Below are 27,348 nucleotides of genomic sequence, written 5' to 3'. Positions count from 1 at the left end.
AATGCTATAAATAGAAAAACACAACGAAATAATAAGCAAATATAACAGTTAACATCTAGTCTGCCATTCAATCATACAATTATAGTGTGTAATGTATTGTCATAGGTGTTGAGCATGAATGTAGGCTAAAGCCTTCCCTCTTGTAGGCCCGCAGATAAAATAAAAACAAAAACTAACATTTTGTTTGGAACTCAGTTGGGGTCTCTACTTACTGATGAGAGTTAGAATAGTAGAATACACAAAGTGCAATTTCGAAATTTGGTTGTGCATCAGCAGTTTTTCCTCTCATGTCAGTCACTGACAGTCACTCAATTAGGCCATGTCAGCAAAACATTTTTAGATAGCTGGCTAGATGCATTTACCTATCTAAACGTGTAGTAATCATGGTCAAATTACCAACCAGGGGGCCCTCGTTGATTTAGTTTGTCCCTCACTCAGATCCATATTAAAAACGGCAAACATGTCTCTCCAACCTATGGCAAAATTACTAGAATTGCATGGAATTAGTTATAAAATTGCACAATCCTCCCTCTGCCTCGTGGCAATATGTGTAGAATTGCAATATTTTATTTAAAACTGCAACATGTTCTCTACGCCCTATGGCAAAATGTGTAGAATTGCAGGAAATGAACTCTAAAACGATGTCAAGAGGGGGGCAACATTTTTGTTTAGGGCCCCCAAAATCCCCGAGCCGGCTCGTGCGTGGGTATGCAGACCCTCGAGTCACTGCAGCCCCTTGAGATCAGACTTGTTATGGCCCCACTCCCATAAAAGTTGCCCATCCCTGGCCAAACGTATTGTGAATTATAACTTATATTTATGGACAGGAAATCAAATATATTGTAAGCTACTGTAATGAAACATGCAGGGAGCAGGTCTCGAACCTTCGACCTTCTAGCCCGAGATCTAGCGCGTTATCGACTGTGCCGCAAAAGCATGCTCGTACGGCAGGGTCGATTTCCGCGCTTATAAACCCAGGGTCATTACACTACTTTAGCTTACTGGTATCGAAATATGGCTTATATTTGTATGCATCGTGACAGGCCTTTATAGTAGACCTTGGCCTATCCCATTTCTGTAATTATTTCAGTAGCTGTCCATATACAATAGGTTGTCCATGGGTCAGGGGAAGTGGAATGAGGCTATTTCTGTCTGGATTCCTTTTGAATGGATATCAATGATGCATTTGCGTACACAAAATGCACATCATATGAAATGGTGATTATTGTATTGATTGGAAGTTGTGTCATATGGGGGTGTCAGACCGTGTCATTAGAAAAAACTCGTCTGAGGTTCAATAATTGATTGGGAAAATAAATCTGCTTTATATTTATTCGATCCATTAGCCTATAAAATATAGTTCTGACTAGGTGTTTGTTGAAAATAATATGCAATGGCAATTGTTTTAATCAAATATGCCTAACCACCCTATCCGGTGCGCCTGTCCCAAACAGTGTGTTACCCTCAAAATGGTATTATATCTTAGATTGAAAAACTGGAGTAAAATCAAATGTCGCTAGCTATATACTTATGGTATGCGGGAAATTACTTATATCGGAATCTTGTGGGGTATCCGGGCTTAAATTTAAAGTCCAGGAATTTAGTTTAGCTGCTCACGTTCAACTGGAGCTTGACAAAGGAATAACGGGTCATTGAGAATACAGGCGGAGTCTGCTGAAAAACTCATTTTAGTATGTCTTCATTGGGCTGGGTGTGGTTTTTCAGTCACCGTGCCGTTAGCAGGAAATTAAGCTCTGGATCACCACTTTGAGGCGATACAAAGAAAATAGGAAAATACGAGCAGTTTGAAAAGTTTGAAATCAAAGTTTAACTGAACTTGACGGACGATTTTCAGATTGTGCACTTTATCTAATGGACACAAGTTTTTGTTGACTCCATTGTTGCTACCATCCAATTCCTGACATCAGTGACCAAGGACAGATAACTGCGAAAATGCCGAAGACGGTGAGTAGCCTTTATTCGTGTGTGGGACCAGCTTTAAAACACTGACGTTTACATAGAAATAAGACATTATATAAAACGCTATCTCTGGTCAAAATGTAGCTTTCCAACTTGTTGTCTTGTTTGGTCGAGAAAGATAATTTAGCCCATAACAGGCCATAAAGTCAAATGTTTGAATTGATATCCTATAATTCTTCGAAAGCATATATTTGGCAGATTTAACTCAATTGGACTACTGAATGTGTCTGACGTTGTATAGCCTATGTAGAGCCATATAGGTTCAGAAAAGGTTTAGCGCCCCTCAAATGAATGAAAAGTGTATTTTAAAACATGTATTTCATATAGGGCAGGACGCTGTAGCCTATATTTTTTTCTCCAGCATCCCCTAAACTTGTTTTTATTGCGAATTACAAGGAATTGATACAATGTTGCCCAACGTTCTTTTTTGTTAGGCTACCCTAGGTTTGTGTCTATCCTATGAACCGTTATTTTGTGTCAAGCTATGCGCCATCGGCAATCCCCCGTTCCTCGGAACGTGATTGGCTTTTGAATGAACGTTCAAGAAGTTGAATAGACCAGCGTTGGGTTCATATCAACTCGATCCATATTCATGAATAATTATGTCAGACATTTTAAATGTTGTTCAAATGTAGTCTCTAGACAACATTAACGCGTCACCGGGCCCAATTCATATCAATGTGGCCTATTAGTGTTGATTTTGTTTGCTGTAGGCCTACCGGAGGTTCCCATGGCCCATTCGATGACGTTGTGTTTGTCTTTGTGGTACCCCGTAGTACAATAGCTAGCCTATGCACTCTTCAACAGTGGACTCCCATGTTATCCTGTCCTATAGGCCTGCTATTGAGTGATGGAGGTTAGATCACTTGCATTGTGCTCTATCAAAGTATAGGATATTCTAGGAGGTACAGTATCTAGAAATGTAGGTTTTTAAAGTTTGATCTATGGCAAACCTTAGCCTAGAAGATTACCAGGCCTGCGTGATTTAGATATTTGCTATATTTATTATATTTTACCTTTATTTACCTAGGCAAGTCAGTTAAAATAACACATTCTTATTTTCAATGACAGCCTAGTTCAGGGACAGGGCTATTTTTTTTTTTACCCTGTCACCTCCGGGATTCGATCTGGCAACCTTCTGGTTTCTAATAGTTGAAAGCTCTAACCACTAGGTTACCTGCCGCCCAATATAGAGCCCGGCCCAGGGAAATTTAGTTGAATGTAGAATCCACTGGATCAGTTCTATTGATGTTAAATAGCATTGCATTTGTAATTTATTTGATTGTTACGTTATCTTAATCAAGTATTTACTCCAAATTAGGAACAATGAATAAAACACTCTGTATAGCATCATATTTTAGGTCAGGATGTCAGACATGAGGATTTGAAAAATATGTTTTGCTTAATCAGTCACTGTGATCAAATGCACCCCAGGTAATGACAGTAAAATAATGTGCAGTATTGTGACATTTAGCTTTTAAGAATCAATTGTGAACGCATGAGAAGATTATAGTTGTATTTATTTTAATCTGTATTTATGTATTAACATGTCTTTTCACAGCAGTCATCCATGTGTCCCCCTACCATTAGTGTAGGCTTTGGCTGTGCTTCTTTTGGCAATTTTACAGCTTCCCAAGGAACTGTAATCTAGTGACTCAAGGTTTCTAAGATTGCGTCAGTTACTTTTGAGCCATTTCCTGGCCTGCAGTCTCTTGACGCTGCCACTGAAAGCCTTATTTGGTGTTTCACAGCACAGACTCCCCCTTCTCCGTCTTGCGCAATTGCACGTTCCTCAGCCAGTGTTTCACCATTTAGGTTTTTAAGCACTTCTACAGGCCACCCCATGTCACACACCAAATTGACTCCTGTCTCATTTCCCAGATAATGTCATAATACATATGTTATGATATGCTATTTTACATCAATCAATTTGATTATATTCATAAGACCCTCTCATCACTAAAAAGGTACTTGCAGTCTGGTTAATTTTATTTCAGATGTACCTTTAGACTCTAGAACTCTACACATCACTAATAAATGTGTTACTCAGTGATGTTGCTTTCCTTCAGAACTACGATATTCTAATCAACAGCAATTTCTACTTACTACTGTCCAGTGAAGTGAAATACTATATTTGCATGAGTATACTTCTGTTAGTTGAAAAGCCTTAGTTCTTCACAAACAACAAATAACAGAACCAAGTGAAGAGGAAAGTCCAGTGGTATGTAAGAAGGGGATTAAGCAGCTCTGTAAACGCACATAGCAGAGCTGAGATTAACAATTTGTAATAAACTAAGCTACCGGTGGTAGAGTGTATGAAAGGCAGAAATGATCCGAACCTTTGGGGGCTTCAGCCCGTAAATGGAGGGTAACTGTGCAGCAGCTCTGAAACATCTCTCTGGCTGCAGAAAACCAACCAGTGAGTTGTCTTTTGTTGTTTTTGGTGTGTTTTTGAGTTGATTTAGATGAGGTTTGTTAAAAACAGAACTTTATTATTTTTTTTACATAGGATCTCAACCTAGGTTAACATAAATCACTGCACTATTACTACGTTGGTAAGTGAACAGTAATGATTGTGATAACGACCATATCAATTTGTACTGATAAGTGGTTGCTTTAAGGTGTTTGAATTACAAAGGACCTTGCATTATCTGTGATTCATGAACCTGATTTGAAAAAGGGCAAGTCATAACTAACTTGAAACTAATATAAGACTCGCAATCACATTCAATCTGAACAAATATCAACATAATTGAAATTCTTATATTGATTCTGAAAAACTGTCTATAGTGGAAGTTTATAACATTTTGGCTCTACGGAGAGTAGCATTAGCTGTTTGAGGCTAACCTCATTCTCAGAATTAAACCCAGAGAGAGCTTTTAGTTCTTCATTAGTGCCTGTGGCTCTAATCTTCCTGTTCATGATTTTGACCTAAAAACATACTATGAATACTTTTCTAATTGATTGTATTCCATTTGTGTATGTGAATATGTTTGTGAATGGTTAACATTCACCTCCAAAACTGATAAAAGTATGTGTGATCAACAATCTAACAACATAGTATAAGAATTATCCATCAGTTCCTGATTTCCACATATTTATGATTTTTAAATCCCTTTCAAAGTGTATTTCAATCAGATGTCTTGAGGGGATGCAGTTGAAGGAGACATTCCAACATTTTGGAAAGAGAATTTGGAAAGTGGAAAATGTCACTTCCTTTTTTCCCAGTGATTGGTGTCCCAGTTTATAATAATTTGCGTACTTTACTGAAATACAGTCTATAGCTAAGATTTGTTGTAGCTTTGTTTGCTCCTCAGTATGACCCAACGCCCTTTACAAGACAGAAAAGGCATTGAATGTTCCCAAGACAGAATGGAAACATTAACATCGTGATTTTGTAGCACATACAAATTAAACATTATAGAGTCTTAAAGGAGGCCTGGGTAAAGGCCTTTGTAGACTGTACAATTTTAGCCGTCTTATGCCACGATTTTGCTGTCCCAGACAAAATTTCCACGGCGTGGGCAAATTCTTATGTCGGAAACAATTGTCGGATGTCTTCGCTCGTTCAGTGTGGCATGGTCTAGGCCTGCCGATTTAAGTGTCTCTACATGCGGTCGTAAACTTTTTGGCTTCATCGTGTAGTGCGGCTGGTGTTATGAGCTGATCCCGATGACTGACCAATAGTAACACCGCCGGCATTGTATGTACACAATAATACGATTAGTGTAAATAGTCAGATTTGTTCATGTTTTGTGAGGAATCAGCCACAAAACTATCATTGGTCCTGTTACTGAGAGTGATGTTTTGCTGCTGTTCTAATACTAATGTGTGAGAAGTGTTCTGAGCTCTAGCCATGCGATACACACCCTTACCAGGCAGAACTGCCCATTCGTAGTTATTTTTTTCCTGTGTGAGATGAACTATTTTTACCCAGGAAAGGCTCTTCTTAACAACCCTTGACTGGTAGCCAAGGACCTGTAGGCCTGAACTACACAACAAAATAATATCTAATCAGTAGGCTATGTCATGTTAAGCAGTTTGTTTGGTTGACTGGGAAAATAAAGTATAGTGTTTAGAGAAAATATAAAAGTGGTATGATTTAGGGCAGTGGTTCCCAACCTTTTTCAGTTACTGTACCAGCAACAACACTTTGGTCTGCCTGAAGTACCCCCTCATGTGCATTTTACCAGTAAGCCTATGGTCACGAGTCTTCTCAAGTACCTTCTGTAGATAGGCCAAATAACCCCATGGGTCTTAGTACCCCTGTTTGGGAACCATTGATTTAGGGGATTCATCAAAACAGTGATGCAAATATATGTTTAACATGGTGACAGAGGCACAATGTGGGACTTACATGCAAATCTACTCTCAATGTCTTACTGGATCTTGTAAATTAGTGTAATTTAACAAATCTTAGTCACTGAAATTAGATTCAACTCACAGCCACTGCAGTTAGATTCAACTCACATTTGTGGTGTGGCTTAGTTCATAGTTAGAGTAAACCATAAAAGGAATAGCTAGGGTGTTAAAGGCTTTGGGGTTTTTATCTACTTCATTTTTGAGGTTGGTTCTGTTTGGGTGTGGCTTTCCCAGATTGGATGAGTTGCACCTGTTGCCTTGTTAAACATGTTTAAGTTTTACCTGTGCTGAGCCTATGTGCCAGTTGGCATGAGGCAAATCTAGTGGTTGTCCATGGTGGGTGTGTGTTAAGACTCGAGTTTGCTTGGCCAGCATTCAGTAGGTACCCCCATGAATGCCTTTCAGAATCCATTTTAAAACCCCACTTGGTTTCGGTTTGTTTGTGAGTGATTCATTTGTTAGTTCCCTTTTCATGTTGAGCGATGATTTTTGTTGGTTATTGGGGAACTTAACAAAATGGGGGCTCAGCCAGGAAGGATCATTGTTTCCTATGAGTATGGTAGTCACTCCAATCACCTCTGAAGTGTTACTGTGCCCAGATATTTGAGTTTTCAAAATGCACTTTTGTTGTAAGGTTTGTCACTGACAACCACTCAGATGGGTTATAAAATTGGTGAAATCAGTGGGAAGTTGCATAAAAACTCATACTGTAAATAAAAATAAATATGGACTTTTATTTGCAAGCATTTGTGGGGAACCCTACTTGGGAGGTACTGGATAAAATGTACAAAGGGGAATCTGCTCATCATTGCAAAGCATTATGTGACAGTGGCAATTGCCGATTCAAAAGCACTAGTCAAAGAGTTAATCACTACTGTTTTAGTGAAAGAGGAAATCCTCGTGGAGAGGGAGGATGATGAGAAGGGTCCTACGGATGGTGGAATACACCCCATAGAGGTGCAACTGTGAGAGGTAGAACTAAAGGCAAGATTGAAGCAACAGAGATTAGAGTTCGAGCACACCATTCAGTTAAAACAGATAGAACTGTTGGCCACCAAAGCAGCACCAGAAGTGGATGCTCTCACAATCAAGTCAGGCCATGATCCTCCACCCTCAACAGAGTTTGATCTTGGTCAGCTTGTACCGCCTTTCAAGGAAAAGGAGGTGGAGGTATATTCTACTATGAGTGGAATGCCACGTCGCTAGAATGGCAGCGCAATATCTGGTCCTCCTCTACAAAGTGTTTTTGTGGGGAAATCTCTGAAAGTGTACGGTGCTTTATCTCTTGATCAGAGTTCAGATTATGACACTGTTAAAGCTGCTATCCTTCTGGCTTATGAGTTGGTCCCAGAGGCATACAGACAACAGATCAGTAAATTACGATAGACATTAAAAAGCCATGTTTAATTCTCAAGGGAACCAGCATGTCTTTTTGATCAGTGGTGTCGTTCTCAAGAGGTCAAGGTCCTTCAAGAGTTAAAGGCACTCCTACCACTCAAGTAGTTCAAGAATTGCCTTCACGAAAGGGTTGCTACCTACATTTATGAGCACAAGGATCTCACTCTTGAGAAAGATGCAGTCCTTGCAGATGAGTTTGTGTTGACACATAAAACTACCTTCACAAACAAAGCGCCCAGTAGTTATTCTTACACAAAAAGCAATCTACAGAAGTCACCTCCCTCTGTGAGGTTTAAGTATTTTCTGCAGTGCCCAAAGACAAGGCAGAAAACTTGTGCTTTGTATCTGCCAGTTTGTCACTACTGCCGTGACAAAGGACACATTGTCTCTGTGTCCTAAGTTGAAACAGAAAAATGAGAGAGAAACTGTTTATTTTTGTGGGATCACTCCAGCCCGTTAGGTCTCTGGCTGGGACTGGTTTATCGCCTAAACAAGGTTTTGGATCATACTGTATGTGTAACCAGTTGCTGAAGTGTCAGACAAAGACAAAACACCCTCCAAAATAAAAGGTTGGGCAGCCCGTCTTCTGCGAGACACTGGGGCAGTCCAACCTTTTATATTTGGGTGTGTTGCCTTTGTCTGACACTTGAGCAACTTGTTACAGTGTGTTCGTTCAAGGCATGAAGATGGGTTGCATGGAAGTTCCTTTGTATAATGTGGAACTCGAGTCTGTTCTTGTTACTGGGTCCGTTATCGTTGGAGTGAGGCCTAGCATACTGGTGAAGAGGGTCTCTTTCATTTTGGGCAACGATTTGGCTGGAGGGAAGGTTGTGCCAAATCCAAATCAAATCAAATGTTATTTGTCACATACACATGGTTAGCAGATGTTAATGTGAGTGTAGCGAAATGCTTGTGCTTCTAGTTCCGCAATGCAGTAAGAACCAACGAGTAATCTAACCTAACAATTCCAAAACTACTACCTTATACACACAAGTGTAAAGGGATAAAGAATATGTACATAAAGATATATGAATGAGTGATGGTACAGAACGGCATAGGCAAGATGCGGTAGATGGTATCGAGTATAGTATATGAGATGAGTAATGTGGGGTATGTAAACAAAGTGGCATAGTTTAAAGTGGCTAGTATTACATGTATTACATAAAGCTGCATTAGATGATATGGAGTACAGTATATAGAAATACATACGAGATGAGTAATGTAGGGTATGTAAACATTATATTAAGTGGTATTGTTTAAAGTGGCTAATAAATCCTGTTATTTATGAAGGAACCAAGTGTAGAGGAACTTGATGGGTTATCAGAAATGTACCCTAGAGTGTTTCCAGCATGTGCGGTTATATGTGTTATGTCAAACAAGATTGCCAAGAGCAAGTCTAGTGTTCAGGAGGATGTCAGTGATCCCACCATGTTTGATCTGTCTGAGACGTTTATGTGTGGTCCTGATTTCGCTATACCTCCTGATCTGACCTCTCCTTTGAAAACCCTAAAGTTGAGCAAGTTTGTAGGATCTCTGAAAGAGAGAGGGTCCATACAGTTGACACTTCGATGTCTAGGAAGCAGCTGATTGCTGAATATAGTAAAGATGTTTTCCTCTCTCCTTTTTTTGCTGAGATACGTCCAGAGGAGGAGTTTGATGAAGTTCGTGTGGGTTACTTTGACAGAGATGGTATTCTGATGAGAAAATGGCATTCCCACGCCAAAACCGGGCAAGGCGATTGGCTCAGTGTATTTCAAATTGTCGACAAGAAATACTGAGGTTGGCTGACGGTGGTAGTATGGCAGGCCATCTTGGGGTCAACAAGATGTATGACCGTATCTTGTGTAACTTCTTCTGATCTGAAATGGGATGTTGTGGCTTATTGTAAATCTTGTCACATTTGCCAGCTCACAGGCAAACCAAACCAAACTGTAAGCTGCAAAGGTGCCAGTTGCATCTTTGCAGCCTATTCCTGCTTTTGATTAACCTTCAGCAGGGTTCTGGTGGACGGTGTTGGTCCTTTGCCAAAAACAAAGAGTGGTCACCATTTTCTTGTAACCGTTATGTGTTCTGCCACTCGTTTCCCTGAGGCAATTGAAATTATGAAAATCCTGAGAGGAAATTTACTACGGATATTGTGGGAGTTTCCCCTTGAAATGCGTAGTAAGGACAACTTTGTTGTCGATTTTGTTTTTCAAGGTTTGGCAGATAATAAGTTTTGTTTTGTGTTTAGCCAATGTGTATCCTGGCTTTTGTTTTGACTACACGTTTTGCTGTATTATTTTTGTTTTGGTTGGGCTTGTCCCAATGGGATGAGTACTAGGAAGGTACACAGATTGAGATTTTCCCTCTGTTCTCAAAACTTTTGAGTTTTAGGGAGCTATTATATATATACAGTGCCTTGCGAAAGTATTCGGCCCCCTTGAACTTTGCAACCTTTTGCCACATTTCAGGCTTCAAACATAAAGATATAAAACTGTATTTTTTTGTGAAGAATCAACAACAAGTGGGACACAATCATGAAGTGGAACGACATTTATTGGATATTTCAAACTTTTTTAACAAATCAAAAACTGAAAAATTGGGCGTGCAAAATTATTCAGCCCCCTTAAGTTAATACTTTGTAGCGCCACCTTTTGCTGCGATTACAGCTGTAAGTCACTTGGGGTATGTCTCTATCAGTTTTGCACATCGAGAGACTGACATTTTTTCCCATTCCTCCTTGCAAAACAGCTCGAGCTCAGTGAGGTTGGATGGAGAGCATTTGTGAACAGCAGTTTTCAGTTCTTTCCACAGATTCTCGATTGGATTCAGGTCTGGACTTTGACTTGGCCATTCTAACACCTGGATATGTTTATTTTTGAACCATTCCATTGTAGATTTTGCTTTATGTTTTGGATCATTGTCTTGTTGGAAGACAAATCTCCGTCCCAGTCTCAGGTCTTTTGCAGACTCCATCAGGTTTTCTTCCAGAATGGTCCTGTATTTGGCTCCATTCATCTTCCCATCAATTGTAACCATCTTCCCTGTCCCTGCTGAAGAAAAGCAGGCCCAAACCAAGATGCTGCCACCACCATGTTTGACAGTGGGGATGGTGTGTTCTGCTGTGTTGCTTTTACGCCAAACATAACGTTTTGCATTGTTGCCAAAAAGTTCAATTTTGGTTTCATCTGACCAGAGCACCTTCTTCCACCTGTTTGGTGTGTCTCCCAGGTGGCTTGTGGCAAACTTTAAACAACACTTTTTATGGATATCTTTAAGAAATGGCTTTCTTCTTGCCACTCTTCCATAAAGGCCAGATTTGTGCAATATCCGACTGATTGTTGTCCTATGGACAGAGTCTCCCACCTCAGCTGTAGATCTCTGCAGTTCATCCAGAGTGATCATGGGCCTCTTGGCTGCATCTCTGATCAGTCTTCTCCTTGTATGAGCTGAAAGTTTAGAGGGACGGCCAGGTCTTGGTAGATTTGCAGTGGTCTGATACTCCTTCCATTTCAATATTATCGCTTGCACAGTGCTCCTTGGGATGTTTAAAGCTTGGGAAATCTTTTTGTATCCAAATCCGGCTTTAAACTTCTTCACAACAGTATCTCAGACCTGCCTGGTGTGTTCCTTGTTCTTCATGATGCTCTCTGCGCTTTTAACGGACCTCTGAGACTATCACAGTGCAGGTGCATTTATACGGAGACTTGATTACACACAGGTGGATTGTATTTATCATCATTAGTCATTTAGGTCAACATTGGATCATTCAGAGATCCTCACTGAACTTCTGGAGAGAGTTTGCTGCACTGAAAGTAAAGGGGCTGAATAATTTTGCACGCCCAATTTTTCAGTTTTTCATTTGTTAAAAAAGTTTGAAATATCCAATAAATGTCGTTCCACTTCATGATTGTGTCCCACTTGTTGTTGATTCTTCACAAAAAAATACAGTTTTATATCTTTATGTTTGAAGCCTGAAATGTGGCAAAAGGTCGCAAAGTTCAAGGGGGCCGAATACTTTCGCAAGGCACTGGATATATATATATTTACAAACATGAAAAATATAATATAGCATTTTTTTGTGCCTGTTTTGTCTTGTACAATAGACTGGCAGCAAATACCGGGTTTATATTAGAGAAGGCGATCTTGTTGTGAAATGGGAGTTTTTTTCTGTTGTCTTAAGGGGGAAGATGTTATAGGCTTTGGGATTTCGACTTCGAGTTTGTGGCTTGCCCTGATTGGAATCATCCTTGTTGGTCAGGATGTGTTGCACCTCGTTAATCACCTGCTGGCACAGGTGATATTTAAAAGCGGCAAAGCCAGTGTTCCAGTTGGCACGAGAGATGTTGGAAAAGCTAGACTGCTGTTTAACACTCCTGCTTCAAGTTTAATGCGACATCTTTTTTTTTTTTGCCATTTGGTTTGATTGATGTTTATTTTCACTCCCTAACCTAAGTTGCCGTGTGTTCTTTTCCTTTAGTTTATCAAGCAAATCTACGGGAGCGTCCATTGTGGGTGTATATTTAAGACCCTAGTCGAGGTTGATTGGTCAGCATTCAGTGGATGCCTTTCAGAACCTATTTTAAACCCCCACCTGGTTTTGTTTTGTTTGTCAGTGACTCATTTGTTAGTTACCTTTTTATGTTGAGCAACGATTTTGGTTGGTTATTGGGAAACGTGACAATGGCAATGGACAGATATAGGCCCTAACTTGTTTACAAACATAAGTTATTGGTATAGCCTGCAAGTGCACATAAAGCTTAATTTCACTGGTAGAAGTTGCCGGAACATGGAAAGAGGAAATGAAACATTCAGCCTACCACTCCCTAGAAAACTGGGCCTTCATTTTGTGTGAAATAAAAAGTTGATTTATTAATCTCTCCCCTACAACATTAGATAACACCTTTGAGATGTGTTCAGATCTTGTTTAGTCATACATTTTAAGAAAACAAGGAACTCAACTATGCACTGTTGAGTGGCATAGAATTTGTTTGAGAACCAACCATGTTAAATGTTTGTACTAATTACTTGTAGATGGCTGGATGTGTCTGGGTCATTTGTGAAGCCTAAATGAGGTTAATGTTCATAGTAGTTAGCTCCTACAGGCCTCGGTCCAGTCACAGCTCTACTCTACAGCCCTCTACTCTGTGGGCCGCATCAGTCCAGCCACTCCAGTCTGCTCTGTGCTGCCGGTGATGACAGGAAGTGGCAGGGTGACAAGTGGACTGACCAGCAAATGGGGCCTGCTGACACAAAGGGGAAAGAACGCAGCCCTAATCAGCCACACAGCTGGGAAATAAAGCATGCCATTGTGGCTCAGCTCAGGCGTGGGCCTCAGCCCTGCTCAGTTATTCCCCCCCCCCCCCCCACACACACACACTCATGTCATCTCTGAGAGGACTGAACATGGAGCCATGTCAATATAGCTTTATTAATCACTCACAGCGTGGGATGGAAATATGTTTAGGGTGCACAGCAGGAGGAAGCTTGTATACCACGAGGCAGGCAGCATACACTCATTTTGTTGCATTCCTTTTATGGGCATATTCCATTTGTTTCTAATTCATACTGGCTGTAAAACTGCTGTGAGTGTTGGGCCATGATGTTGTGGTCTAAAGACTGAGGTATCCATGATGGCTAGCTCATCAGGTTTTGTATGCCTGCTGTTATATAAATCATTCTAGAAATAAGGCCACTTTTCCTAATTCCACTTTTGTAATTACAAAAATGGCAGAACTTGCAATTACAAAATGATCACGTTATCATCGTGTCACTAGAACAGTCTAAGAGCAACTTTTTATGATAATTACGCATAGGCCTACAGTAAATGTCATATGAGGGCAAAACAGTGCGTTAGAGAGCTACAAGTCCTTTTTGCATGCACGTGTGTATGGATGTTAAGAAATCAAAAAGAGAAATTGTGCTGGTGCAATCACTGAGCACACGATAACTCTGAGAGAAAGGCAGGCAAGCAGCAATGTGATGCATTACAGGATGTAATGTCAGTGAGCTCCATGTTGGGCGGGCCACCCTCGCTTTGCGAGGCCCAGCTACCAGAGGATGTGGTTACTTCCTGTAGTGAAGCAGCTCGGTAGAGAGAGAGAGTGAGCTGGGGGACAACATGTTCACTTAGCATGCTAAAACCCCCAAAGTATTTCTGCTACATTTAGAGAGATATACTCATCACTATTGCCAGATGCAAAACTATTTAATTTGACACAGTATTAGTATAGTAACTGTAGGAAGTTTTTATTTCTGTGTCAAATCTACTCCGATTAAATTCTGTTTAAAATTCTGTTAGTGTAGTGGACAGGTTTTATCGCATCATTGAGATAAAAATATTTATTTCCCCTTTGGTTTCTGTGAAGTCAGTGTGCCTCTTTTTCCAATATAAGCTAATAATACCTCATTGTGGCAGGAATTGGTGCACTGTCTCCCTCAGCGGGTTTCCTGCAATTGTTTTTTCCAGGGTTTGAGGCTGATCAATCATTTTTAGTCTAGCACCTCCCCTTGTGCAATCATCTGTACCAGGCACGGAAAATGGCCTCTCTCCCACATTGCACATCTTTGAAACATTGTAATTGTCTGCCCCACCCTCCCCTCTCTAGTGAGTAAGGGAGTTGAAATGAACATGCATATTACGTCTCAAAGGAGTATACCCAAAGAAAATTTAATAAAGTAGTATGGACATGCAACAGCTCTCAAATAAAGACAAACATTTTTCACACTGCTTTGAAAAAAGTAATGGTTGAGTGTTAGTCTCAGATATCCCAGACCTGGGAACAATGTAAGCTAGGCAATGGCACTGGAGCATTGGAACATTGCCGGAAGCAACCCAACTGTCTAGAAAAACTAGATGAATGTCAGCCTAAATTGTTGTATTATGACTTTTGCTTACCGCCTGATGAAAGCAGTATTTGGAACCTAACGTACTATGATGCCTTTGCTGCCTGCTCTTTGGTAATATGTTCAGTAGTTATCAGTTTACAAACCACTGACATTTTGGATTAAACATATCTGACAACCCACATAAGCACCATTTTTTTCTGAAAGTATGTGTGTCCACCCTGCTATAACCATAAATATTTCATGAGATGTAGACAATTATAAATTACACTGCCAAAATGTTTAATAAAATAAAGATTTTGACAAGTTAGTGTGCTCATATGCCTGGCCCAAGTTGTCATGTAGGTGCACTCCTACCCTGCTGTGAAACTCTACTGCCTCCGGTCATAGAATGAGGGTTCATTCTAATGCTTATGAGACCTATTCCCCTTTGATCAATCCCAAAACGAAATTTTGCATATAAATGTACATACATGTATATATTTATTAGCATAAATCATAAGTAAGTAACTCTAACAGTCTCTAATCAATGTAGTCTGCTCCAACATGCTATTGATTCTCAATCTCGAATTCTCAGAGGCATCTAACTCGATAATCACATTTGTTGTAAATTAGGTACACCGACGACACATGTACCTTTTTTAAAATGGAATTCACTGGTTGTCATGTAACTTTTTTTAAATGGAATTCACTGGTTGTCAGTAACAGCGTACTAACTAATTTTGGTTTCATCAACAGATTAGTGTGCGAGTTACCACGATGGATGCAGAGTTGGAGTTTGCCATCCAGCCCAACACAACGGGAAAGCAACTCTTCGACCAGGTAAGAACAATGCTTGCTCTGCTGAAACATGCTAACGGTTTTGCCTCCTCAGTGGCAAATGACATGTTCTTGTGGTGCTTTTCTTCTAATGCTAATCAGTCTAAATTGAAAGTTGGGGAATGGAAGCCCAGTTGTGGGACTGGAGTGAATGGTTTATTTTTCTAGGAACTCTCACTCTCTCGCTGTTCTTCTCATTGAGTCAAGCTGTTCGCTATGGCATAGACCCGAGAGCAAAACATTTTTGGGGGGCTCCTGAAGATTTTTATTATATATGTATTTATATCTACAGTACCAGTCAAAAGTTTGGACACCTACTCATCCCAGGGTTTTTCTTTATGTTTACTATTTTTTACATTGTAGAATAATTCTGAAGACATCAAAACCATGAAATAACCCATATGGGATCATGTAGTAACCAAAAAAGTGTGAAACAAATCAAAATATATTTTAGATTTGAGATTCTTCAAAGTTGCCACCCTTTGCCTTGATGACAGCTTTGCACACTCTTAGCATTCTTTCAATGAGCTTCATGAGGTAGTCACCAGGAATGCATTTTTAATTTAATTTAACCTTTATTTTACTAGGCAAGTCAGTTAAGAACAAATTCTTATTTAATTCAATGAACAGGTGTGTTTTGTTACAAGTTCATTTGTGGAATTCCTTCCCTTCTTAATGCGTTTGAAACAATCAGTTGTGTTGTGACAAGGTAGTGGTGGTATACAGAAGATATCCCTGTTTGGTAAAAGACCAAGTCCGTATTATGTCAAGAACAGCTCAAATAAGCAAAGAGAAATGACATGAATGTCATTCAATCCAGAAAAGTTTCTTCAAATGCAAAAAAGAAACCTTCAAGCACTATGATGAAACTGGCTCTCATGAGGACCATCACAGGAAAGGAAGACCCAGAGTTACCTCTGCTGCAGAGGATAAGTTAATTAAAGTTAACTGCACCTCAGATTGCAGACGAAATAAATGCTTCACAGAGTTCAAGTGACAGACACATCTCAACATCAACTGTTCAGAGGAGACTGCGTGAATCAGGCCTTCATGGTCGAATACTGCAATAAGAAGAAGAGACTTACTTGGGCCAATAAACACGAGCAATGGACATTAGACCAGTGGAAATCTGTCCTTTTGTCTGATGAGTCCAAATGAGAGATTTTTGAACGCAGAGTAGGCGAACGGATAATCTCCGCATGTGTGGTTCCCACCAAGAAGCATGGAGGAGGAGGTGAGATGGTGTGGGTGTGCTTTGCTGGTGACACTGTCTGTGATTTATTTAGAATTCAAGGCACACTTAACCAGCATGCCTACCACAGCATTCTGCAGCGATACGCCATCCCACCTGGTTTGCGCTTAGTGGGACTATCATTTGTTTTTCAACAGGACAATGAACCAACACAACTCCAGGCTGTGTACGGGCTATTTGACCAAGAAGGAGAGTGATAGAGTGCTGCGTCAGATGACCTGGCCTCCACAATCACCTGATCTCAACCCAATTGAGATAGTGACCGCAGACTGAAGGAAAAGCAGCCAACAAGTGCTCAGCATATGTGGGAATTCCTTCAAGACTGTTGGAAAAGCATTCCAGGTGAATCTGGTTGAGAGAATGCCAAGAGTGTGCAACGCTGTCATCAAGGCAAAGGGTGGCTACTTTGAATAATCTCAAATACAACATATATTTAGATTTGTTTAACACATTTTTGGTTACTACATGATTCCATATGTGTTATTTCAAAGTTTTGATGTCTTCAATATTATTCTACAATGTAGAAAATAGTAAAAATAAAGAAAAACCATTAAATGAGTTGGTGTGTCCGAACTTTGACTGGTACTGTACATGATTTAATGAAAAGCAGTGAACATACACATTTAATAACAGACTCATAAACACAATCAAGCAATAGTTAACATACACAGCATTGTTTCACATTTTGTAATAACCCAACTCATAAACAGAATCATGCAATAGGCTACAGCTGGCTTCACAGCTTCCCCTGGCGCTTCACAGCCTCCTGGGGAAACTCAACTTATTGTAGCCTCACGTGGAGGAAAGGGTAGTGGAGGAACGCGTTCGCTTCTGCTGCAGTGTTCGCTGTAAAATATTACACGTTGTAGCGGTGCTTTGGATTTGCCATTAAACTCCCTACCCACCCTAAGCTAACCCATCTCAACTCAATGGCGGCTAAATCAAATCAGATGACTGTGTAGAACTGGATGATTTGCAGGCAGTGGTAGTGTGTTTAAACACTGTCTTCTATATGGGAAACACCCCCACCAACTCCTCCCCAAGGCTATTTACACAGCAGATGTGTCTCCTCCTTGAGTGGTCATCAGTCCCTAGCCGTCTCAAGCTGTTCTACGCTGCCTGTCTGTGTGAGGAGAGGAGAGAGGAGAGGTTGGTGCTGTGCTTGGCAAGCCGTTTGGGTCCCACCAGTGTTAAAGTGGCTCTCTTAGACACAAACTTGCCATGGCTGTATGGCAGGCCAGCCCGGTTTAAGATTACGTCTCTATCGTTTTAGCAGAGTCACTCCATCACCAATTGTATTTTGGCTGCTGTCCCTATCTCACTTAATGCTTATAATCACACATATATTTTTTATTTGTTTCTATTACTTTTATTATTCTGAATTTTTAAACTTAATGTGGACTTTGCTGTCCAGACATATCTGTGTCAGGACAGCCACAGACCCCTCTAAGTGGCATTTGATGTAGTGGGCATTCTGGGCAGGGGACTGGATGACTCACTCCACAACCATTAGATAAGATTACAGAGTTTCCCCTCTATTTTTACTCAGGCAATCAGAAAGAGAGCCGTATGGGGAAACAATGCTAAAGCACTAAGTTTAATATGTGACTTAATTCTTATTTCAATGTGGTTATGATTGTCGTAATACATAAAATGGGTGCCTTTCACAAGTTAGCATATTGGATCTAAAGCCTCTGTTTGTTTGTGTGTGTGAGAGAGGGATGATCTACTCATATAACAAAAAAAGAGTACCAGTGTCTAGGGTAGAAGATGAAGAGTTAAGTTATGTTGATAAAGTTGAAACTGCTCTTCTACACGTAGGTCCACGCAATTACTCTTAGGAAATGGCTGCCAACTGTATTATTTTGGGCGTTAGGTTTAGCTTAGAAATGGTTATTTGATACAGTGTTAGTTTGAAACTGAAAATGAAATATAAAATGTAAAAGATAAGTAGAATATCTATGCACTAAGCGAAGATGATTCTGTATTCATACTTCAGTAAAAGTGCTTTAATATAACTCTAAAGAAAGACTAAACTAAAGACTATTAGATTGTCATATTCTTTTCAATTAATGACTCAACCATCATGCACCATTACCAACAGTAAATTAAAACCTGACATGAAACAAGAATGTCGCATGACACTGTTTTCACAGACAATTTAACATAATTAACCCCTGTTGAGAGCTAGCTTACATTAAAAAAAAATTGTGCTCTAAGGTTGTGAAGACAATCGGACTGCGGGAGGTGTGGTTCTTCGGACTGCAGTACCAGGATACAAAAGGTTTCTCAACCTGGCTCAAGCTTAATAAGAAGGTGAGTGCCTCCATTTGAACAAGGATATAGTGAACAAGGCTTCTATGCCACCTTACACTCTTAAAAGTAAACGTGCCCGGAAAAAACTTTTTGGGTTGCCACTCCGGCGGAACATTTCCAGTTGAAAAAGGAACCCCTGTGTAAAGGTCGAACCTGAACCTTTTTGATAATATATTGTAGAGGTGGCAGCCTATCAGATTGTAGGCGTGGCTTATTGTAGGCGTTGCTTTCAGATAGTTGTTTTTGGTCACCCGTTAGGTTAAATGTCATTCCTGTTCATCGTCTTAAGTTTGTACACTGCATATTAAAATGTTCCTTGAATATTTATGCATATTACATATTCTAATATAATATTAATGATATTAACATTGCTGAACATTGCTGACATACAGTAATATAGTGGAAACTATTCCAACTTTCAGATTTGCATAGGCTCTTAAGGAACTCATACATCTGTGTTAGCCTCATTGAAGCTACAAAATTGTCAGTGTTCAACCTTAATCTTTTCTGTTGTATTGTCATCACATTAACAGGAATGACATTTATTCTAACAGATAGCCAAAAATATCTTAAAGCCACACCCCTACTAAGCCACGCCTCCACTCCAGGGTTTATCCAGGAACCTGTTGCTACATTGAATCCATAATGGTTCCTCCAAGAACCCCTCAACTAACCGAAGGTGCAAATATGAACCATTGACTAGCAATGGTTCTTTGAGGAACTCCAGGGGTTCCTTTAGGATCTCTGGGGATCCTCTAGTCACCACTAATTCTAAGAGTGTAGGTAAAAGAGAAACTGCTCCTGGTGCCTCCACTCAGCTGTATGACCCCTGACCCTAGGTGACTGCCCAGGATGTGAGGAAGGAAAGCCCACTACTGTTCAAGTTCCGCGGAAAGTTCTTCCCTGAGGACGTGTCAGAGGAGCTGATCCAGGAGGCCACCCAGAGGCTGTTCTTCTTGCAGGTGAAGGAGGGGATCCTCAACGATGACATTTACTGCCCCCCGGAGACTGCTGTGCTGCTGGCCTCCTACGCCGTACAGGCCAAGTATGCTGACTACAACAAGGACATCCACTCGACAGGATACCTGTCCAGTGACAAACTGCTGCCTCAGAGGTAAGGCCTCCACCATCTCTAGAGTTTACATAACACCTTTTGATTGGACCTCCATACTCTCTTTACCGTAAACAGTCTATGATGGCCTACAGTTTTTGATGGTGTCATGTTTTTATGGTGTAATGTAATGTTCTCTTTTTAGAGTCCTGGACCAGCACAAGCTCAACAAGGAGCAGTGGGAGGAGAGGATCCAGGTGTGGCATGAGGAACACAAGGGCATGCTCAGGTAGTGAAACACACACACAGACACACACATTACTTACCCCTCCTAGTTCTGTTGTTCCTGGCCTAAAAAAAAATCTGCAGCTGTTGGTTTCAATTGAAAGTTCTATATCTCTCTTTACAGTACAACATACCATGTGGAAAATTGCTTTAGCTTCTCTCATAGAGTGAATAGATTTGCACTCAGAGCTTGAGTATGTGAAAGCATATGCTGTGATTTTGAAGCATCTTGACAATCAGCTCTTATTGAGAATTATTTTGGCAGCTACCTTGCTGGTAGTATTTTAATAACTTAACAGCTTGTGTTCCTTCTGTGCTTAATGACTTGCTTTGTTATACCCACACAGAGAGGACTCAATGATGGAGTACCTGAAGATTGCTCAGGACCTGGAGATGTACGGTGTCAACTACTTCAGCATCAAGAACAAGAAAGGATCAGAGCTATGGTTAGGAGTGGACGCCCTGGGACTCAACATTTACGAACAGAATGATAAGTGAGTGACTCATATAGAAATGTACTCAACAGGGGTACTCACACATATGGGACTGAAAGCTGTTATACATATGCCGTACAAACTCTGGTCCAATGGTTGTTTTATGATTGTGACAAAGTGTAAATGAAAACGCAAATATCAATGTGTTGATATCACATTTTTGCCTCAACAGGATGACACCTAAAATTGGATTCCCATGGAGTGAAATAAGGAATATTTCCTTCAATGACAAGAAGTTTGTTATCAAACCCATTGACAAGAAAGCACCAGTATGTACCACCAATGCCCTCTCTGTACTCATGGTTAATGGAATACTGTGAGATTATGGCAGAGTCAGATGCGCCCAGAGTCAGATGAACTCGTGGATACTCATTTTATTTCTATGTGTGCAGTATGAAGGAAGTTAGAGGTAGTTTAGCGAGCCAATGCTAACTAGCGTTAGCGCAACAACGGGAAGTCTACAGATATGCCAGCATATGCAAAACTACCTCTAACTTCCTTTCTACTGCATGCAGAGGCATACAAATGGTATCCATGAGTTCATCTGACTCTGGGTAAGTAGAAAATGAATCTTGCATCTGCTAAACTGTATAAACTTTGATTTGATAAAGTTATAAAGTATTTACTAGGGAGAGAAATTATTATTGTTGCCATAATTTTTTTTTTTTTAAGATTACTGGTACTCACACATACTTTCTTTCCTAGGACTTTGTATTCTATGCTCCACGACTGCGTATCAACAAGCGCATCCTGGCACTCTGCATGGGCAATCATGAGCTGTATATGCGTCGCCGCAAACCAGACACCATTGAGGTACAGCAGATGAAGGCCCAGGCCAGAGAGGAGAAGAACCACAAGAAGATGGAGAGGTCAGTATCACCACCACCGCACTGTAGTTACTGCTTACAAGACTATTTCAAGACTTCAGAGACCCGTGGTTACTCCAGCCTCTGTCTTTGTATCATCCTTGTATCTGCCCAACAGTAATGCTCAAAAAGAAAGCTGAACATGAAGAGCATCAATTGATAATTTCTAACATTAAAATCACAGCAGTCTGTTTTGGGTGGAAAATAGTGGCCACTGGCCAGACATTATTACTTCTTCTTACTAAAGTCCCTCTAACTTCAGTAGCCATCAGAACATTGACAGATCTCTTTAGCTAATGTTTAGGTTGGCCTATTGTCTGAAAAAGAAGGCTTGAAAATGTTAGGAAATTGTCCATGTTCCCTCCCTTCTATCTCCCTGTTTACTCTACGGCCTCTGTCCACCAGGGCACTGCTGGAGAACGAAAAGAAGAAGAGAGAACTTGCTGAAAAAGAAAAGGAAAAGATTGAAAAGGAGAAGGAGGATCTTATGGAGAAACTGAAACAGATTGAGGAACAGACTAAAAAAGCTCAGCAAGGTTGGAAACCCCCTATTGCTGTAGTATGAATAAATAAGAGAAAACCTATTATATTTTATCTTAAAGCTTAGAGTCTTATAAGAGAGTGATTGTTCATTGCTTATTATTGATTATTGTCTAAATACAACCAACACACTGTAAAGCACTGTAAGATCTAATGTAACCTTTATTTAAGGAAGTTAGTCTTGTTGAGAGAAATTCCATTTTACAAGAGAGACTTAATGAAAGCTACAGTACACGTAGTCCATTCTGTCTATTATCATCATTACTGTGTGTGTGCAGAGTTGGAGGAACAGACGCGGAAGGCTCTGGAATTGGAGCACGAGAGGAAGCGTGCTCAGGAGGAGGCGGAGCGTCTGGAGAAGGAGCGCAGGATGGCTGAGGAGGCCAAGACTGCCCTGCTCCAGCAGTCTGAGAACCAGATGAAAAACCAGGAACACTTGGCGAGTTACCCACATATTACACACATTCATCAACAGCACACGCAGTGTCAGCATGTAGCATTGTGCTACAGAGTGATGAGCTACTGAGTAATGTGATGATTGTTAATTACTGTAGTTCATTTTTTGGAATAAAACAAATAAATAATTGTTTGTATTGTACAGAAACATGTATTATCATGATAGCTAAGAAAGAAAGTGAAAATAACCTATTTTTCTCACAGGCCACGGAACTGGCTGAGCTTACCTCAAAGATCTCCCTACTGGAGGACGCCAAGCAGAGGAAGGAGGATGAGGCAACGCAGTGGCAACAGAAGGTGTGGTCTTAGCTACTGCTCTCCTCATTCACTCTGACCTCCCCCACCTTCTCAAATGGTTTAGTCCCCATGTGTCATTAACTACAACTACATCCAATGTCACCATGCAGACCATACTTCAGGCACGGACACACTGGTAGCTTTTGTCAGCCGAGAGTACTAGCATCTCTGAACAGAGTGCCAGTCGTAATTTGCAAAATGAGTGCAAAATGACGGCAGTCAGAGACGCCCACCGGCAGGGATGGTCCTTAAAGCACACCTTGCCGAACGAACTGCAAACAAACAGCAGAACGACAATCGGTGCAGTGTGTGCGCACAGCACCGAATGTGGATCTAGCGTTTGTCTCTGATTGTTCAGTGTGCTGTGTTTAAGGGACCACCCGCTGTAATCGTCTGACTGACCCAAAAAATCACACGATTCTACATCATGGATGAGACTGTTCAGAAGGTGCTAAATACAATCATCCAGTAAACGCTATTGGCGCGTCTGAGCCCTCTGGTGGAGGGAATTGCTCCATTGGAGGGGCCCCTCCTCTTCTCTCCCCCTGTGTGCATGGTGACTCAAGCTGTGGGCCTGGCTGGAAGGGATGGTTTCTCTCTGTCTTTACACTAGGGAAATCCTGTTTGCCTGGGAGGATTTATCTCACCCCATTGTTATATCTGACCTATTTTCACATTTGAAAGAATGCTAATCTAAATGGCAGGTCCCAAATGTTGTGTGATTGTGCTGTCTAGATCTACCCCCCCCCCCCCCCCCTCCATTTTAATCTGAAAGATTTATGAGCTGATTGGTGCACCATACTGTCACACAGGATATTAATGTATATTTTGGACTGTATAACTGTATAATCTTATAGAGGTCATTATACACAACATGACCAAAAGTATGTGGACATCTGTTCGTCGAACATCTCATTCCAAAATCATGGTTATTAATATGTAGTTGGTCCTCCATTTGCTGCTATAACAGCCTCCACTCTTCTGGGAAGGCTTTCCACTAGATGTTGGATCATTGCTGCGGCGACTTGCTTCCATTCTGCCATAAGAGCATTAGTGAGGTCGGGCACTGATGTTGGGCGATTAGGCCTGGCTCGCAGTCGGTGTTCCAATTCATCCCACAGGTGTTCACTGGGGTTGAGGTCAGGGCTCTGTGCAAGTCAGTCAAGTTCTTCCACATCGATCTCGACAAACCGTTTCTGTATGGACCTCGCTTTGTGCATGGGGGCATTGTAATGCTGAAACAGGAAAGGTCATTCCCCAAACTGTTGCCACAAAGTTGGAAGCACAGAATCGTCTAGAATGTAATTGTATGCTGTAGCGTTAAGATTTCCCTTCACTGGAACTAAGGGTCCTAGCCCAAACCATGAAAAACAGCCCCAGACCATTATTCCTCCTCCACCAAACTTTACAGTTGGCACTATGTATTGGGGCAGGTAGCGTTCTCCTGGCACCCGCCAAACTCAGATTTGTCTGTCTGACTGCCAGATGGTGAAGTGTGATTAATCACTCCAGAAAACTCGTTTCCACTGCTCCAGAGTCCAATGGCAGCAAGCATTAAACCACTCCAGCCAATGCTTTGGCATTGCACATAGTGATTAGGCTTAGGCTTGTGTTCGGCTGCTCGGGTATGGAAACCTATTTCATTAAGCTCCCGAAGAACAGTTATTATGCTGACGTTGCTTCCAGGGGCAGTTTGGAACTCGATAGTGAGTGTTCTTATCGAGGACAGACGATTTTTACACTCTACATGCTTCAGCCCTCGGAGGTCCCGATCTGTGAGCTTGTGTGGCCTACCACTTAGCAGCTGAGCCGTTGTTGCTCCTAGACCCTTCCACTTCACAATAACAGCACTTACAGTTGACCGGGGCAGCACTAGCAGGGCAGAAATGTAACAAACTCACTTATTGGAAATGTGGCATCCTATGACGGTGCCATGTTGAAAGTCACTGAACTACTCAGTAAGGCCATTCTGCTGCCAATGTTTGTCTGTGGAGATTGCATGGCTGTGTGCTCAATTTTATACACCTGTCAGCAACAGGTGCACTGAAATAGCCGAATCCACTAATTTGAAGGGGTGTCCACATACTTCTTTATATATAGTGTATTCCTTCTGCTGGGGAAAACAGAACCAGACAGGTGAAACACTGGCCAACACTGTGCTATGGTGAAACAAAATCCTTTATGGATATTATACTGAACTCGGCTAAACCTGATAGCTGACACTGTAGTTCACCTGAAGTTCACCCGTTTTTTATGTATCACATAACCTATTGATATTCCTTCTCCTGAATCAGTTCATACCATGAGTCATTAACATGAGTGGCTGCCCCCCTTAGGCCTGCATGGTACAGGAGGACCTGGAGAAGACCAAAGAGGAGCTGAAGAGCAAAATCATGGCGTCCCACATACAGGAGCCTATGCAGGCCGAGAACGAGCATGACGAGAACGACGAGACCAGCGACCAGGCCAGCGCCGAGTTCACAGGTGGTGTCTCCCACAAAGACCGCAGCGAGGAGGAGCGCATGACCGAAGCCGAGAAGAACGAGCGTGTACAGCAACACCTGCAGGTGAGTGACCGACTGTGGCTGCTGCCCACATCAAATCCCACCCAGCACTGGAGACAGATGTTTATAATGGTTCTATCACTGTTTATGAAAGTGTAGAGATCACAAGAATGGTGCTTAGAAATGTATCATGTTATACCTGTGTTGTTGTGTGTGCCATAGTGAGACATGGCCGTAATGTTATGTTTCCTCTACCAGGCTTTGAGCTCGGAGTTGGCCATCGCTCGGGATGAGACCAAGAAAACCGCAAATGACATCATCCACGCAGATAATGTGAAAGCGGGACGGGACAAGTACAAGACCCTCCGGCAGATTCGTTCGGGCAACACCAAGCAGCGTATAGACGAGTTTGAGTGCATGTGATGCATCTTGTTTGCAACTGCTATAGGCCCCACAGCGGTGCCATACTTGGTCCATTCATTCTAGACTGCAGACACTGCCTTACACAAGCTACAGTGCCTTCTACCCAAACAAGACCAGTATACATATCAAAGAGCAACAACAACAAAAAAGTACAGCACAATGTATTTGAATAATGGTGCAGAAATTACATTACAAGTAATGAAATAAGTGCAACAGGTAATAAGGGAGATATTTAATAGAACAGTTTAAAGTGATCCATTTTATTATAGATGGAGGGTGTTTTATTGATTATCCTTTACAAGTTATTTTTAATTGATTCATTCCTCACACTGTTTTAAACTGAAAACGAACTAAATAACAACTCGATGCAGGACAGCTGCAATTTGAATTACATTATGGTTGGTCACTATTTGGGTGTCATTGTTTCAGAACAGGTCTGTTTGTTTTGAGGTGGACCGTTAAGCATTTTCAGCAAATGAAGAGAACATCAAACTGTATTTAAATTAGCATTTTTTAATTCTAATTTTAAGCATTTAAATAGATGGTTGTCTTTCTAAGAGAAGGACATCTTTGTTTGGAAACCCCCAGCAGTATTGCTTTTACGTAAGATTTGATTAAGTCCATTTGAATGGCTCTTTATAGACCAAGTGTATCTGCTATGATGTATAGCCATGCACACTAGTAGCTGCCATGATTAGGAGTTTCTTTTTGTATATCAATCTTTTGCTAAATCTTGTATTATATGGCATTTGAAGCAATATGATTCGAAGACCTGCCTCGAAAGATTTATTTTGTCATTTGGATTTTTTAATAAAACAAGTTATGTGTAAAAAGATGGATGTCTTACGGATTGTAAGTGTCCCTCTAGCCTTTTCTCAGTAAATTATATGAATGACTGGAAGCCACCAGCCAGAATTAAAACAAGGATGAATATTGTAATTCTTACAGTACTGGGCAGTGCCTTGTCATCTGCAGAATGTTTCAGCAGACCTTTGCTGCTTGAGTCTTCATTTCAACTGTCATTAAAAGTGGAAACTACACTGTTTTATGTGTTCTGTTTTCCTGTTTCTCTTATCTTTGTTTGAGCTCAGAAACTACCTGGCCATAGGTAAGTTTGGGTAAATGCCCGATGGGCAGGTCCATCTTTAGCAAAGCGGGCATGTCTAAATTGGTGTTTTTGCGCAAATGTACCGTTATTTAGCTAATAATGCGTGCCTCGATTAAAAATAGGCAGGTTTGTTAAAAATGACTGGGACGATTTCTGGTCCAGTCCATCTCCTGTCTGATCTCATATGAAATCCATTGGAATAGGTGCAGTATCCTGCAAGGACCCTAGAGGTCCTTGGTTGACCAATACATATATTTCAAACTCTTCAGAAAGTGGTTTATTCTCAGCACAATACGAAGGTAGGGTTTCAGAAATATCTTCTCTTGTTTGCATGTAGACTTCTTGAATATGTTAAACTCAGAAATCAAA

General features: G+C 41.0%; 1 protein-coding gene across 1 annotated transcript; it reads left to right on the top strand.

Annotated features, from left to right (window-relative positions):
• The first annotated feature begins 1,437 nt into the window (after window positions 1-1,437).
• On the top strand, window positions 1,438-26,916 carry LOC139422961 (moesin). Its single transcript, XM_071174481.1, has 13 exons — window positions 1,438-1,965; window positions 15,307-15,390; window positions 18,860-18,955; window positions 19,795-20,069; window positions 20,212-20,295; window positions 20,639-20,785; window positions 20,958-21,054; window positions 21,491-21,654; window positions 22,057-22,187; window positions 22,470-22,630; window positions 22,852-22,944; window positions 25,281-25,511; window positions 25,707-26,916. Exons 1-13 carry the CDS (start codon window positions 1,954-1,956, stop codon window positions 25,869-25,871), a joined length of 1,740 nt encoding a protein of 579 aa, XP_071030582.1. The 5' UTR covers window positions 1,438-1,953; the 3' UTR covers window positions 25,872-26,916.
• The last annotated feature ends 432 nt before the right edge of the window (window positions 26,917-27,348 follow it).

Source organism: Oncorhynchus clarkii, chromosome 12 (genome assembly GCF_045791955.1).
Source record: "Oncorhynchus clarkii lewisi isolate Uvic-CL-2024 chromosome 12, UVic_Ocla_1.0, whole genome shotgun sequence".
NCBI lineage: Eukaryota > Metazoa > Chordata > Actinopteri > Salmoniformes > Salmonidae > Oncorhynchus > Oncorhynchus clarkii.
This window is presented reverse-complemented; position numbering and strand designations above follow the sequence as displayed.